Below are 12,500 nucleotides of genomic sequence, written 5' to 3'. Positions count from 1 at the left end.
TCACTTAGACACAAAAACATGATGAAATAGGGTCCAGGTTGAAAAATCCAGAAGTTCCCTTTTAATGAATGAACACATGAATGCTGTGAATGAATAACCGCTCGTGTGGTGGATAAAACAAACGTACCCAAGTCTGGTCTGAAGCCAAAACATTCACAGCTGCGATTATTCTGCATATTACTCAAGATATTTACAATTATAATCAAACAAAATCACTTAAAGAGGGAAATATATATTGATTACTTCCTCCTGATTTGATTCTCAGATGCTGCAGCCAAACACAGGAAGTGTTCCTTTCAGAATAAAAGACTTCAGAGCAGAGCTGAGTTCAACATAATTAATAGTTATAAAGTTAAAGTTCATGGTTTTTTTGTTTTGTGTTTTTTTGCTTCGCCAGATTTGATTTTGGTATATTTTTGATGCTTATTTTTCTACACTGTAGACTTATAACAGAGATGATACGATGATTAAAATGTTTAAAGGAAAAGTGTCTTTTGGTTTTTTATTTTATTTTAGATGGACATCAGCTGTGTGTGTGTGTGTGTGTGTGTGGGAATACAGTATACTTATACTATATATATATATATATACACATGTGTGTATATATATATATATATATACACGTGTGTGTGTATATATATATATATATATACATGTGTATATATATGTATATATATATATACGTGTATATATAAGTGTATATATATACATATATACATGTGTGTGTATATATATATATACATGTGTGTATATATATACATATATGTATGTGTGTGTATATATATGTATGTGTATATATATGTGTATATATATGTCACAACTGTACATATATATACACAACTGTATATATATACACAACTGTATATATATACACACATACATATATATGTATATATATACATAATGTATATAGTGTGTGTATATATATATATGTGTGTGTATATATGTGTGTATATATATATATATATGTGTCTGTGTATGTATATACATATATATGTATATATGTGTGTGTCAGAAAAAAACCTAGAAAGTCTGAGTCATAAGAGTAAAAAAAAGTATAAAAATCATATTTAAATTTACAAGTTAAAAAAAAATTCATTAAAAAGTCAAAAACTCAAAAGTGATAAAAAGTCAGAATAAAAGTTGAGTCATAAAAGTATAGAAAGTAAGCCATAAAAACTCAGAAGAAGTAATTAAAAAAGCCACATTATGTCAAAATACAATATTCTTCAGTGTAAAGTTGAAAGGAACATGAATCTTAAATAACTTTTACTTTACAATTGTACTTCACAGTATTTCCATTACAGGAGACCGGTGAGTACTAAATATACTACTCTATATATAGTACCCTTTATCATTAGAGAGCTGAATGATTATTTAAAATCAGAAAGGTCAGACAGGCTTGTGTTGATAAAACCTTTTTATTAAGTAACAGACAGTTCAGATGTTTGTCATCACTTTCCTTTATATAAATATATATTTATGTATATATACTCGTTATATCGGTTCTTTACAAACATTACAGGCAGCTTTACAAACAAATATTTTCTTTACGTAAAGAAAAGCTTCCCTTTAAAGACACAGACAGAAGATGTTTAACTTTTAGGGTCTTGGAAACACCAGAGCAGGGGGAATGAGAGGGGTAAACACCAGAGCAGGGGGAATGAGAGGGGGAAACGCCAGAGCAGGGGGAATAAGAGGGGTAAACGCCAGAGCAGGGGGAATGAGAGGGGGAAACGCCAGAGCAGGGGGAATGAGAGGGGGAAACGCCAGAGCAGGGGGAATGAGAGGGGGAAACACCAGAGCAGGGGGAATGAGAGGGGGAAACACCAGAGCAGGGGGAATGAGAGGGGGAAACACCAGAGCAGGGGGAATGAGAAGTGGAAACACCAGAGCAGGGGGAATGAGAGGCGGAAACGCCAAAGCAGGATGAATGAGAGTGGGAAATACCAGAGCAAGGGGAATGAGAGGGGTAAACGTAGCAGAGCAAGGAGAATGAGAGGGGGAAACACCAGAACAGGGGGAATGAGAGGGGGAAACGCCAGAGCAGGGGGAATAAGAGGGGGAAATGTAGCAGAGCAGGGGGAATGAGAGGGGGAAATACCAGAGCAGGGGGAATGAGAGGGGGAAATACCAGAGCAAGGGGAATGAGAGGAGGAAATACCAGAGCAAGGAGAATGAGGGGAGGGAATACCAGAGCAGGGGGAATGAAAGAGGGAAATACCAGAGCAGGGAGAATGAGAGGGGGAAATACCAGAGCAGGGGGAATGAAAGGGGGAAATACCAGAGCAAGGGGAATGAGAGGAGGAAATACCAGAGCAAGGGGAATGAAAGGGGGAAACACCAGAGCAGGGGGAATGAGAGGGGGAAACATAGCAGAAGATATTCCTTTTTAAAACCAAAATGTAGCAGTGGAGCCTCAGAGTCAACAGTCTAGATATATGAAATTTCAGAGATCTACAATCCAACTGTTATTAGTCATTAATTAATTTTATTTCAGATATCCAAAATAAAAACCATCCCATATATCCCAAAATGTATTGTGGATATCTTGTTTCCATTGTTGATGTCTAAAATGAAAACTGACTAGTATCAGATGGATCGTATAAATGTTCCACACGGCTTGCCATACCTCCTACAAACAGTCTTTGTGATGTGTTCGTGGAGCTGCAGTGAGGACGTTGTTAGCCTAGCTTAGCATAAAGACTGGAAGCAGGGGGAAACTGCTAGCCTGGTTCTGTCCAAAGTATAAAAACCCACCAACCAGAACCTCTAAACGTCACTCATTAACACGTATCTCGTTTATTTAACGTGGACACAAACCGAAACAGCTTGTGCTTTTAGGATGTTTCTTTTCAGTCTCTTTAGAGCCGTTGGTCGTGGCTTCTTTCTGCGTTTTTGTCACGTATTGCGGTGTGTTTGGGACTTTTTTCGTCAAACGGAAACCACAAACAGGAAACACGCTTTGTTCGACTTTTGGCACTTTTTTGTCATTTTTGGCACTTTTTGGAAGTTTTTCTACACAAACAGGAAACCCACTTCTCACTTATGACGTCTTTTTGAAGAACCTGTTTTCCGATGCTTTTGTTGATGCCTTCCAATGTGTCTTTGGGCACTTTTTCAGACACAAACAGGAAACACAAGGCTTTTTTATTTAAGGCTTTTAGACGCTTTTCTCACGGCGTGAAGCGCCTGGTGCAGGTGCGTTTAGGGCGTGTCCAAATCCACTTTTGTTAGTTTGACGGCAGAAAAAAGGGTCCGTGTGCCGGGTGCATGGTTCTAAAGGGTTGTACTTAGTGTCTTCATTAATCAGAGGGGTGTTTTGGGCGTAACATGCAATCAACCAATCAGAGATCATCTCCCATTCCCTTTAAAAGCCAGGCGCGTTTGGACCTTGGAGCATTGCTGTTATGATGGAGGATTTGCACCGTAATATTTTTATTTGTAATCTTCTGCATGTGTGTGTGCTGCTGTGCGTCCCTGTGTGTGTAACAAGCATAGTGTGTGTGTGCTGTGCACGAGCCTAGGAGCATTTTACTAATGCTCTGTTAAAATAACAATGAAATGCTGCGTTATTGACTTTAGACCAGGTTTTTGTTGGTCAATGGTGCCATCACTTCCCGCTGCCTCAAGATAGCAATACACCCAGAATGCACCTGAACACACCTCCCTGTAAGACCAGTACGCCCAGAATGCACCTGAACACACCTCCCTGTAAGACCAGTACGCCCAGAATGCACCTGAACACACCTCCCTGTAAGACCAGCACGCCCATGGGCCACAGATGGGAGCAGGTGCATTTGTTATTTAAACGAGGTGGGCGCTGGACGGGAAACTGACAACTGGGTCGGTCTTAAACTAGCAAAGACACTTGGTCAGGCTTTGTGCTGCGCCGGGTGCAGGATAGGAGCCTGACTGTGTTTTTCTGACAGCTGACGGGTTGTTGAAGGGTGCTTCGGTTTGTTTAAATAAGTCTGAACTCCCAGAGTCTCTGATCTTTCCTCTGATTGGTCGACAGCGCCGTCAGGTGGTCGGGTGGAGCAGCCCTCTGACTCCCTCTGAAGTTTACTGCGATTTTCAGACACAAATAGGAAACACTTTTTTATGCTTCTTTTTGTCTTTTTTTTTTTTTTTTTTCGACACAATCAGAAACCACAAACAAGAAAAACACTTTTTTTCTGAAGTTGGCGCTTTTTCAGCCATAAACAGGAAACACACAAACGAGAACCATAAATAGGAAACGCACTTTTTTTTGGACGTTTTTTTTGTCGCTTTTTTTCCAAAGCAAACAGTGTAAAATAAGTTTGAACTCCCCGAGATCTTTCCTCTGATTGGTCGAACACATTGTCCTCTGACTCCACCCACGCTCCTCCTTTCAGTTCCAGCCGCGCCTCCTCCGCTGAGCGTCTCCTTCGGCCGCCAGCAGCACGGAAGCTCCTGATTGGCTGGACTGGACCGGAGCGACACCTGGAGAGGAAAGGAAGGACAGGAGGCTCAACAAAGGAAACAGGAAACACACACACACACACACACACACACACACATACATAGACACACAGACACACCTGTCCTCTCGCCTGTCGTCACACCTGTCGTATCACCTGTCGTCCTGTCTTCACACCTGTCGTCTCACCAGTCATCTCACCTGTCTTCCTGTCGTCACACCTGTTGGCTCACCAGTCATCTCACCTGTCGTCTCACCTGTCGTCTCACCAGTCATCTCACCTGTCGTCCTGTCGTCACACCTGTCGTCTCACCAGTCAGCTCACCTGTCGTCTCACCTGTCGTCCTGTCTTCACACCTGTCGTCTCACCAGTCATCTCACCTGTCGTCCTGTCGTCACACCTGTTGTCTCACCAGTCATCTCACCTGTCGTCTCACCTGTCGTCCTGTCATCTCACCTGTCGTCTCACCTGTCGTCTCACCTGTCGTCCTGTCGTCACACCTGTCGTCTCACCAGTCATCTCACCTGTCGTCTCACCAGTCATCTCACCTGTTGTCTCACCTGTCGTCTCATCAGTCATCTCACCTGTTGTCTTGTCGTCACACCTGTCGTCTCACCAGTCATCTCACCTGTCGTCTCACCTGTCGTCACACCTGTCGTCACACCTGTCGTCACACCTGTCGTCTCACCTGTCGTCTCACCTGTCGTCTCACCAGTCATCTCACCTGTCGTCTCACCTGTCGTCCTGTCGTCACACCTGTCGTCACACCTGTCGTCACACCTGTCGTCTCACCTGTCGTCTCACCTGTCGTCTCCCTCCGGCTGCGATGGTTCCCTCCTTTCTTCTTCTTCTCTTTCTTCCCGTCTCTGCTCTGCAGCAGCTGCCACAGTTTGTCCAGCTCCAGCGTGGCGTCCGAGCTCGCCAGCACGTCGGCGTTGCTGAACACGTTCTTAAACGTTCGCAGATGTTCCTCCAGGCCGCGCTTCAGCCACGTCACCTCCGCATGCAGCGCCGCTTGGTCTTCGCCAGACGGCATTGTCTCCTCCAGCTGCAGAACCTACAGCGAGGGGGGGGGGTAACTAAGTACATTTACTCCAGTACTGTACTTCAGTCCACATGTTGATGTACTTGTACTTTACTTGAGTCTTTTCTTCTCATGCCACTTTCTACTTCTACTCCGCTACATTTAAGAGAGAAATATTGTACTTTTTACTCCACTACATTCATCTGTTACAGCTTTAGTTACTAGTTACTTTAGTTACTCCGCTACATTCATCTATTACAGCTTTAGTTACTAGTTACTTTAGTTACTCCACTACATTCATCTATTACAGCTTTAGTTACTAGTTACTTTAGTTACTCCACTACATTCATCTATTACAGCTTTAGTTACTAGTTACTTTAGTTACTCCACTACATTCATCTGTTACAGCTTTAGTTACTAGTTACTTTAGTTACTAGTTACTTCACACATTAAGATTACTGCACACAAAATACATGTAGTTTATAAAATCTGATGTTTGATTCTAAAGTAAACTAGCCGACAATATAACGACTACAAGTCACGCTGAGATGATCAGACCATTAAACACACAACTGGTTGGATCCTTTACACTTTCTACAATGTGTGTGTGTGTGTGTGTGTGTGTGTGTGTGTGTATACGTGTACGTCTGTGTGTGTGTGTGTGTGTGTGTGTGTGTCTGTGTGTGTGTGTGTGTGTGTGTGTGTGTGTGTGTGTGTGTGTATGTGAGTCTGTCTCTCTGTGTGTGTGTGTGTGTGTGTGTGTGTGTGTCTGTGTGTGTGTGTGTGTGTGTCTGTGTGTGTGTGTGTGTGTGTATGTGAGTCTGTCTCTGTGTGTGTGTGTGTGTGTGTGTGTGTGTGTGTGTGTGTGTGTATGTGAGTCTGTCTCTGTGTGTGTGTGTGTGTGTGTGTGTGTGTGTCTGTGTGTCTGTGTGTATGTGTGTGTGTGTGTGTGTGTGTGTGTGTGTATACGTGTACGTCTGTGTGTGTGTGTGTGTGTGTGTGTGTGTGTGTGTGTGTGTGTGTGTGTGTGTGTGTGTGTGTGTGTGTGTGTATGTGAGTCTGTCTCTCTGTGTGTGTGTGTGTGTGTGTGTGTGTGTGTGTCTGTGTGTGTGTGTGTGTGTGTGTGTCTGTGTGTGTGTGTGTGTGTATGTGAGTCTGTCTCTGTGTGTGTGTGTGTGTGTGTGTGTGTGTCTGTGTGTCTGTGTGTATGTGTGTGTGTGTGTGTATGTGAGTCTGTCTCTCTGTGTGTGTGTATGTGTGTCTGTGTCTGTGTGTGCGTGTGTGTGTGTGTGTGAGTGTGTGTGTGTACGTGTCTGTGTGTACGTGTGTGTGTGTGTGTGTGTGTGTGTGTGTGAGAGAGTGTCTGTCTCTGTGTGTGTGTGTGTCTGTCTTTCTGTCTGTCTGTATGTCTGTCTACTTTTAATACTTTAACTACATTTTCCTGATGAGACTTACAGACTTTTTACTTAAGTAACATTTTAACTGCAGGACTTACTTGTAACAGAGTATTATTACAGTGTGGTATTAGTACTTTGTGTTATATTAGTAATCAGGATCTGAATACTTATTCCAGCGCTGACCTTTATCTTCAGCTCCTCCACAGTTTTCTCGAGGTTCCACAGGTCGCCGCCATCAGCGGGCTGAAGTAGGCGCTGGCGTTCCCGCGCTGCACCGCCGTCCGGACGCCATCCGTCAGAGAGGAGCGAAGAGGAGGGGGGGGCCTGGTCTGCTGACGGGAGCTCCTCTCTGTCTCCTGGGAGACGGAAAGATACGTTAAGCACCCAACGACAACAACAATGAAACATGTAACCCTCCTGTTGCAGGGCTGTAGTACCTTTGTGGAGTCCAAGACCAGGAATAGTCGAGACCGCGTCCAAAAAGTCACTTTTTCCGATGTTTTTTAACGATTTTGTTGTTGAAGTTGTTGTTGCGTTTTACCCTCTTTTTACAAGGTTTTTACTGACATTTTTGTCATTTTTTTCTCTCCAAATGCTATAGAATTGAATAAAACACCCAAATTCAATGAAAGTAGTGAACTAATCATTTATTTTACTTGTGAAGAGCGTCGTAGGGAAACCATCCACGTTATATTTATTTGGACAATTTGGTTGAAAGAAACCCATATTTCTGATATATAAACTCTTGGAAAATGGGGAGGACAACAGGACAGGGCTGTAGTCAAAACTACCTTTGTGGAGTCCAAGACCAGGACTAGTCGAGACCGCGTCCAAAAAGGTTCGAGTACGAGTCAAGACCGAGTCCAGGAGAGAAAAAAAATGAATGGCAATAACGTTAGCAGGGCACGCAGATGCAGGGCGTGCGAAGATAATCTAGAGACCATAGGAAAACCGTCTTGAGTCCGGACTCCTATGGTTTTCCTATGGTCTCGGACTCGCTGGTATTTGGACTTGTCTCAGTCTCTGCCACTGGTCTTGCCAAATATGGCACACATACACACACACACACACACACACACACACACACACACACAGACACAGACACACAGACACACCTGTCGTCACACCTGTCGTATCACCTATCGTCACACCTGTCGTCTCACCTGTCGTATCACCTATCGTCTCACCTGTCATCACACCTGTCCTCTCACCTGTCGTCTCACCTGTCGTCACACCTGTCATATCACCTGTCGTCATGTCACCTGTCGTCACATCTGTCGTCTCACCTGTCGTCACATCTGTCGTCTCACCTGTCGTCACACCTGTCGTCTCACCTGTCGTCACACCTGTCGTCACACCTGTCGTCTCACCTGTCGTCACACCTGTCGTCTCACCTGTCGTCACATCTGTCGTCTCACCTGTCGTCTCACCTGTCGTCACACCTGTCGTCTCACCTGTCGTGTCACCTGTCGTCACATCTGTCGTCTCACCTGTCGTGTCACCTGTCGTCACATCTGTCGTCTCACCTGTCGTCACATCTGTCGTCACACCTGTCGTATCACCTGTCGTCTCACCTGTTGTCACACCTGTTGTATCACCTGTCGTCTCACCTGTCGTCACATCTGTCGTCTCACCTGTCGTCACACCTGTCGTCACACCTGTCGTATCACCTGTCGTCTCACCTGTCGTCACATCTGTCGTCTCACCTGTCGTCACACCTGTCGTATCACCTGTCGTCTCACTTGTTGTGTCACCTGTCGTCACACCTGTCGTCTCACCTGTCGTCACATCTGTCGTCTCACCTGTCGTCCTGTCGTCTCACCTGTCGTCACATCTGTCGTCTCACCTATCGTCACACCTGTCATCTCACCTGTCGTCTCACCTGTCGTATCACCTATCGTCACACCTGTCGTCTCACCTGTCGTATCACCTGTTGTCTCACCTGTCGTCACGCCGTAACAGACAGAGAAAAAATGAATGGGAATAACGTTAGCAGGGCACGCAGACGCAGGGCGTGCAAAGATAATCTAGAGACCATAGGAAAACCATCTCGAGTCCAGACTCGAGGCGGTTTTCTATGGTCTTGGACTCGCTGGTATTTGGACTTGTCTCGGTCTCTGCCACTGGTCTTGCCAAATATGGCTTTTAGTCTCGACCGAGTCCAGGTGTCTTTATAATAATATTGCAGGGAAAGTGAAACACTGGCCACCTGATAACCAATCACACACTAGATTATCTCTGCACAACAGTTTTTATTTAAAATGTTGGACCAGAAGAACAAAAAGTTACCACAACGTGAGGGTTAAGATAGACGGAAACACACAGAAATGAGACTCGATTTATTCAGCGTTTTTTGACACTTTTTTCCACTTTTATTAACGTTTTTAACTACGTTTTTTTTTTTGTGTCCGTGTACACGAATTAATAGATTAAATAACGTGACCATTTCACGAACTGCCGTGAGACTGGGTTCGTAATTTGCATGGCCCAAACTCCTTTATAAATAATCAGACCAATATCTGTTTGTTGCCAGATCTTGTATGAAACGCATCCTATTCACACAATCCACACACCATATACAATGTTCAACCTGTTTGTCACCTCAACCTGGCAACCTATAACCCTCAACCTGGCAACCTATAACCCTCAACCTGGCAACCTATAAACCAGTCTCTCTGTAAGCTTCGTGGAAAGTTCAGACCCAAAAGCGAGCAGATAAAAATGGCAGGTGAAGGCAATGTTCCTGCAAAGAAAAAATATAGCCGTAAATTTCAACAGTATTGGGCTCAACAATTTAACACGTTAATTCCCGTTTATTCCTGTTAATTCCCGTTAATTCCCGTTTATTCCCATTAATTCCCGTTTATTCCTGTTAATTCCCGTTTATTCCCGTTTATTCCCGTTAATTCCCATCGAAAGTTTCCAACTTTGAAAGTTCCCGGAATTTTGCAACCCTACTAGTAAGAGTTGTGATGTACCTGTGTGTTTATAGTTGTGTAGTTAGAGTTGTGTACCTGTTTGTCTATAGTTGTGTAGTAAGAGTTGTGTACCTGTGTGTCTATAGTTGTGTAGTAAGAGTTGTGTACCTGTTTGTCTATAGTTGTGTACCTGTGTGTCTATAGTTGTGTAGTAAGAGTTGTGTACCTGTGTGTCTATAGTTGTGTAGTAACAGTTGTGTACCTGTGTGTCTATAGTTGTGTAGTAAGAGTTGTGTACCTGTGTGTCTATAGTTGTGTAGTAACAGTTGTGTACCTGTGTGTCTATAGTTGTGTAGTAAACGTTGTGTACCTGTGTTTCTGTCCAGCAGGGCGGCGATGCTCTGCTCGTGTCCCCTCAGTGTCTCCTTCAGCGCGGGGATGCTGTGCGCCTCCTGGTCCTGGACGGGCCACTCCAGGAACTCCAGCACCTCCTCGCCCAGCAGTATCTCCAGCACGTCGCTGTGGCGCACGGCGTCCATCAGCAGCGAGTCGAAGGAGGCGGAGAGCCGCTGCATCTCGTCCCGCTGCTTCCTGTCCCGCTGCTTCCTGTCCGCCTCCGTCAGCGCCGAGACGTCGGCCAGCGCCGCCGTCAGCGAGCGGTTCAGCTGCGTCAGACACTGGTCCAGAGACTGGCTGCTGCTCTGCTCCGATGCCACGGACGCCACGGACGCTACAGACGCCACGGACGCCACGGACGCCACGGACTCCCTCACCTGGGATAGACAGGAAGCACTCTGGGTTTATTTCACAATAAAAGTAAAAAGTATGTTAAAAAAAAAAAAAAAAAAGCTAATGTAAAATGCCTGGGGGCATGGCGCTTTTTTCGAATTTCTATTTGGACATTTTAGTAAACATAGAAAAAATAATCAAAAATTATAGAAAAAATTGTTAAAAAAAAGTTGAAAAGCAACAATTCTAGCTAGGCCAAAAGCGACAAAAATGTCAGAAAAAAAGGCAAAAAAGTGCCCAAAACGCAGAAAAAGCTACAAAAATTGTAGAAAAAACTGTGAAAAAGCAACAGATTTTGTAGCAATAAATTTTCTCTGAGCTGTCTTCAGTTGGTGCAAAATGCAGCAGCCAGGCTTTTAACAGGAACAAACAGAAGGGCACACATTACCCCGATTTTGTTTACTCTCCACCGGCTTCCAGTAAAATACAGAATTGATTATAAAATTTTAGTTTTAACTTTTAGAGCACTACATGGACAGACGCCTAACTATATCGCTGACTTGTTGACCCCTTACTCTTCTCTCCGCACGCTTCGTTCCTCAGGTCAAAATCTCCTGATGGTCCCTAAAACCCGCCTTAAAACTCAGGGAGACCGCTCCTTTCAGGCAGTTGCTCCCAGATTGTGTAACGCCCTGCCCCCGTCGCTGCGTGTGGCCGATTCTATCGTTTCTTTTACAAAACAGCTGAAGACCCTCCTATTCAGACAAGCTTTCACTGGACTGAACTATCATTGTTTTTATGTTTGTATGATGTTTTTTAAATTGTTAAACTTGCTGAACGTAAAGCACTTTGCGACTCTGTCTGTGATAGGTGCTGAATAAATAAAGTTTACTTACTTACTTACTTACTTAGCAGCCCATAATAACTTATAGCATAAGTTATGCTATTATAACTCCTGACTGCTGCTGGGGAAGTTCCTTCCTTCCAAGGACACAATGAGCTGCTCTCTCTTCTCTCTTTTCACTTGTCTCCTTTTGTGTGCATCTTAGTCCCAGAAATGCTTGTTACTAACCTAGCTCTGGGGGGTTTTCTCCCCGGAGTCCCTATATTTCCTCTTCACCCAGAATATCGCCTTGGAATTGGGTGCCACTTAGACCGGGGTCTCGGGTGCAGCTGACGCTATGGACTTACTACACCCTGCTACGCTCTGCGATTCCCCGCAGTGTCCGACTGCGTCCTGCTGCGTCCAACCGCGTCCACCCGGGCTGCTGTGCCACACTACACCCCGTAACGCCCTGCTGTGCCCTACTATGACATGAACTACTACGACTACCATTGTGATCACTGTTCCACTATCTTTATTATGACTATGATTGCCACCATTCACCACACCCCCAACCGGTGCCGTCAGACACCGCCTACCAAGAGTCTGGGTCTGTCCCAGGTTTCTTCCTAACAAAAAAGGGAGTTTTTCCTCGCCACTGTCGCTATAGCTACTGCTAATGCTTGCTCTTGAGGCAACCACTGTAATAGTTGGGGCTTCGTAAACTACAGAGTGTGGTCTAGACCTACTCTATCTGTAAAGTGTCTCGAGATAACTCTTGTAATGATTTGATACTATAAATAAAATTGAATTGAATTGAATAATGTAATCCTAACCCTTCCTACATAAATGCGCAAAAGTGACGAAAACATTGAAAAAGTGCCAAAGAAACCAGAAAAAAATCACAAAAACTTAAAAGCTACAAATACACAAGACAAATAGTCTTAATAAAGGCAAGAAAAGCATGTTATGCCGGGGGTTGTTGTAAATCACCGTGGCAAACTACAAAACTCCAAAAACGTAGAAAAAAAAGCGAGAAATGGGTGAAATGCGCCAAAAAATGTTGAAGAAAATACAGATGTCACAAGTATCGCATCTTACGGGCCGGCTACATTAGACTGTACAGGACCGGGAACGTGGACAGCACTAAAATGAGTTTTTCCT

General features: G+C 44.2%; 1 protein-coding gene and 1 long non-coding RNA gene across 4 annotated transcripts in view; both read right to left on the bottom strand.

The window, feature by feature from the left end:
- Window positions 1–2,554: 2,554 nt before the first annotated feature.
- Window positions 2,555–3,249, bottom strand: LOC116052837. Its single transcript, XR_004105660.2, has 2 exons — window positions 3,117–3,249; window positions 2,555–3,018 (listed from the first exon to the last, which is right to left on the bottom strand). It is a non-coding gene; the product is annotated as an uncharacterized LOC116052837 (long non-coding RNA).
- A 1,013-nt stretch (window positions 3,250–4,262) lies between these two features.
- The window catches only part of LOC116052814 (multimerin-2), a 55,090-nt gene continuing 46,852 nt past the window's right edge, over window positions 4,263–12,500 (bottom strand). The window contains exons 9-13 of one of the 3 annotated variants that reach the window (XM_036001896.1): window positions 10,525–10,557; window positions 10,155–10,488; window positions 7,050–7,222; window positions 5,226–5,502; window positions 4,263–4,467 (exon numbers count right to left, since the gene is read on the bottom strand). In XM_036001896.1, coding sequence (XP_035857789.1) covers window positions 4,376–4,467; window positions 5,226–5,502; window positions 7,050–7,222; window positions 10,155–10,488; window positions 10,525–10,557 — 909 coding nt within the window. In that variant the 3' untranslated portion in view covers window positions 4,263–4,375. Of the gene's footprint in view, window positions 4,468–5,225; window positions 5,503–7,049; window positions 7,223–10,154; window positions 10,558–12,500 lie in introns of all 3 variants that reach the window. The other 2 variants (XM_036001897.1, XM_031303646.2) reach the window with 2 other exon arrangements.

The sequence above is a fragment of the Sander lucioperca genome, chromosome 6 (assembly GCF_008315115.2).
Source record: "Sander lucioperca isolate FBNREF2018 chromosome 6, SLUC_FBN_1.2, whole genome shotgun sequence".
Lineage (NCBI taxonomy): Eukaryota > Metazoa > Chordata > Actinopteri > Perciformes > Percidae > Sander > Sander lucioperca.
This window is presented reverse-complemented; position numbering and strand designations above follow the sequence as displayed.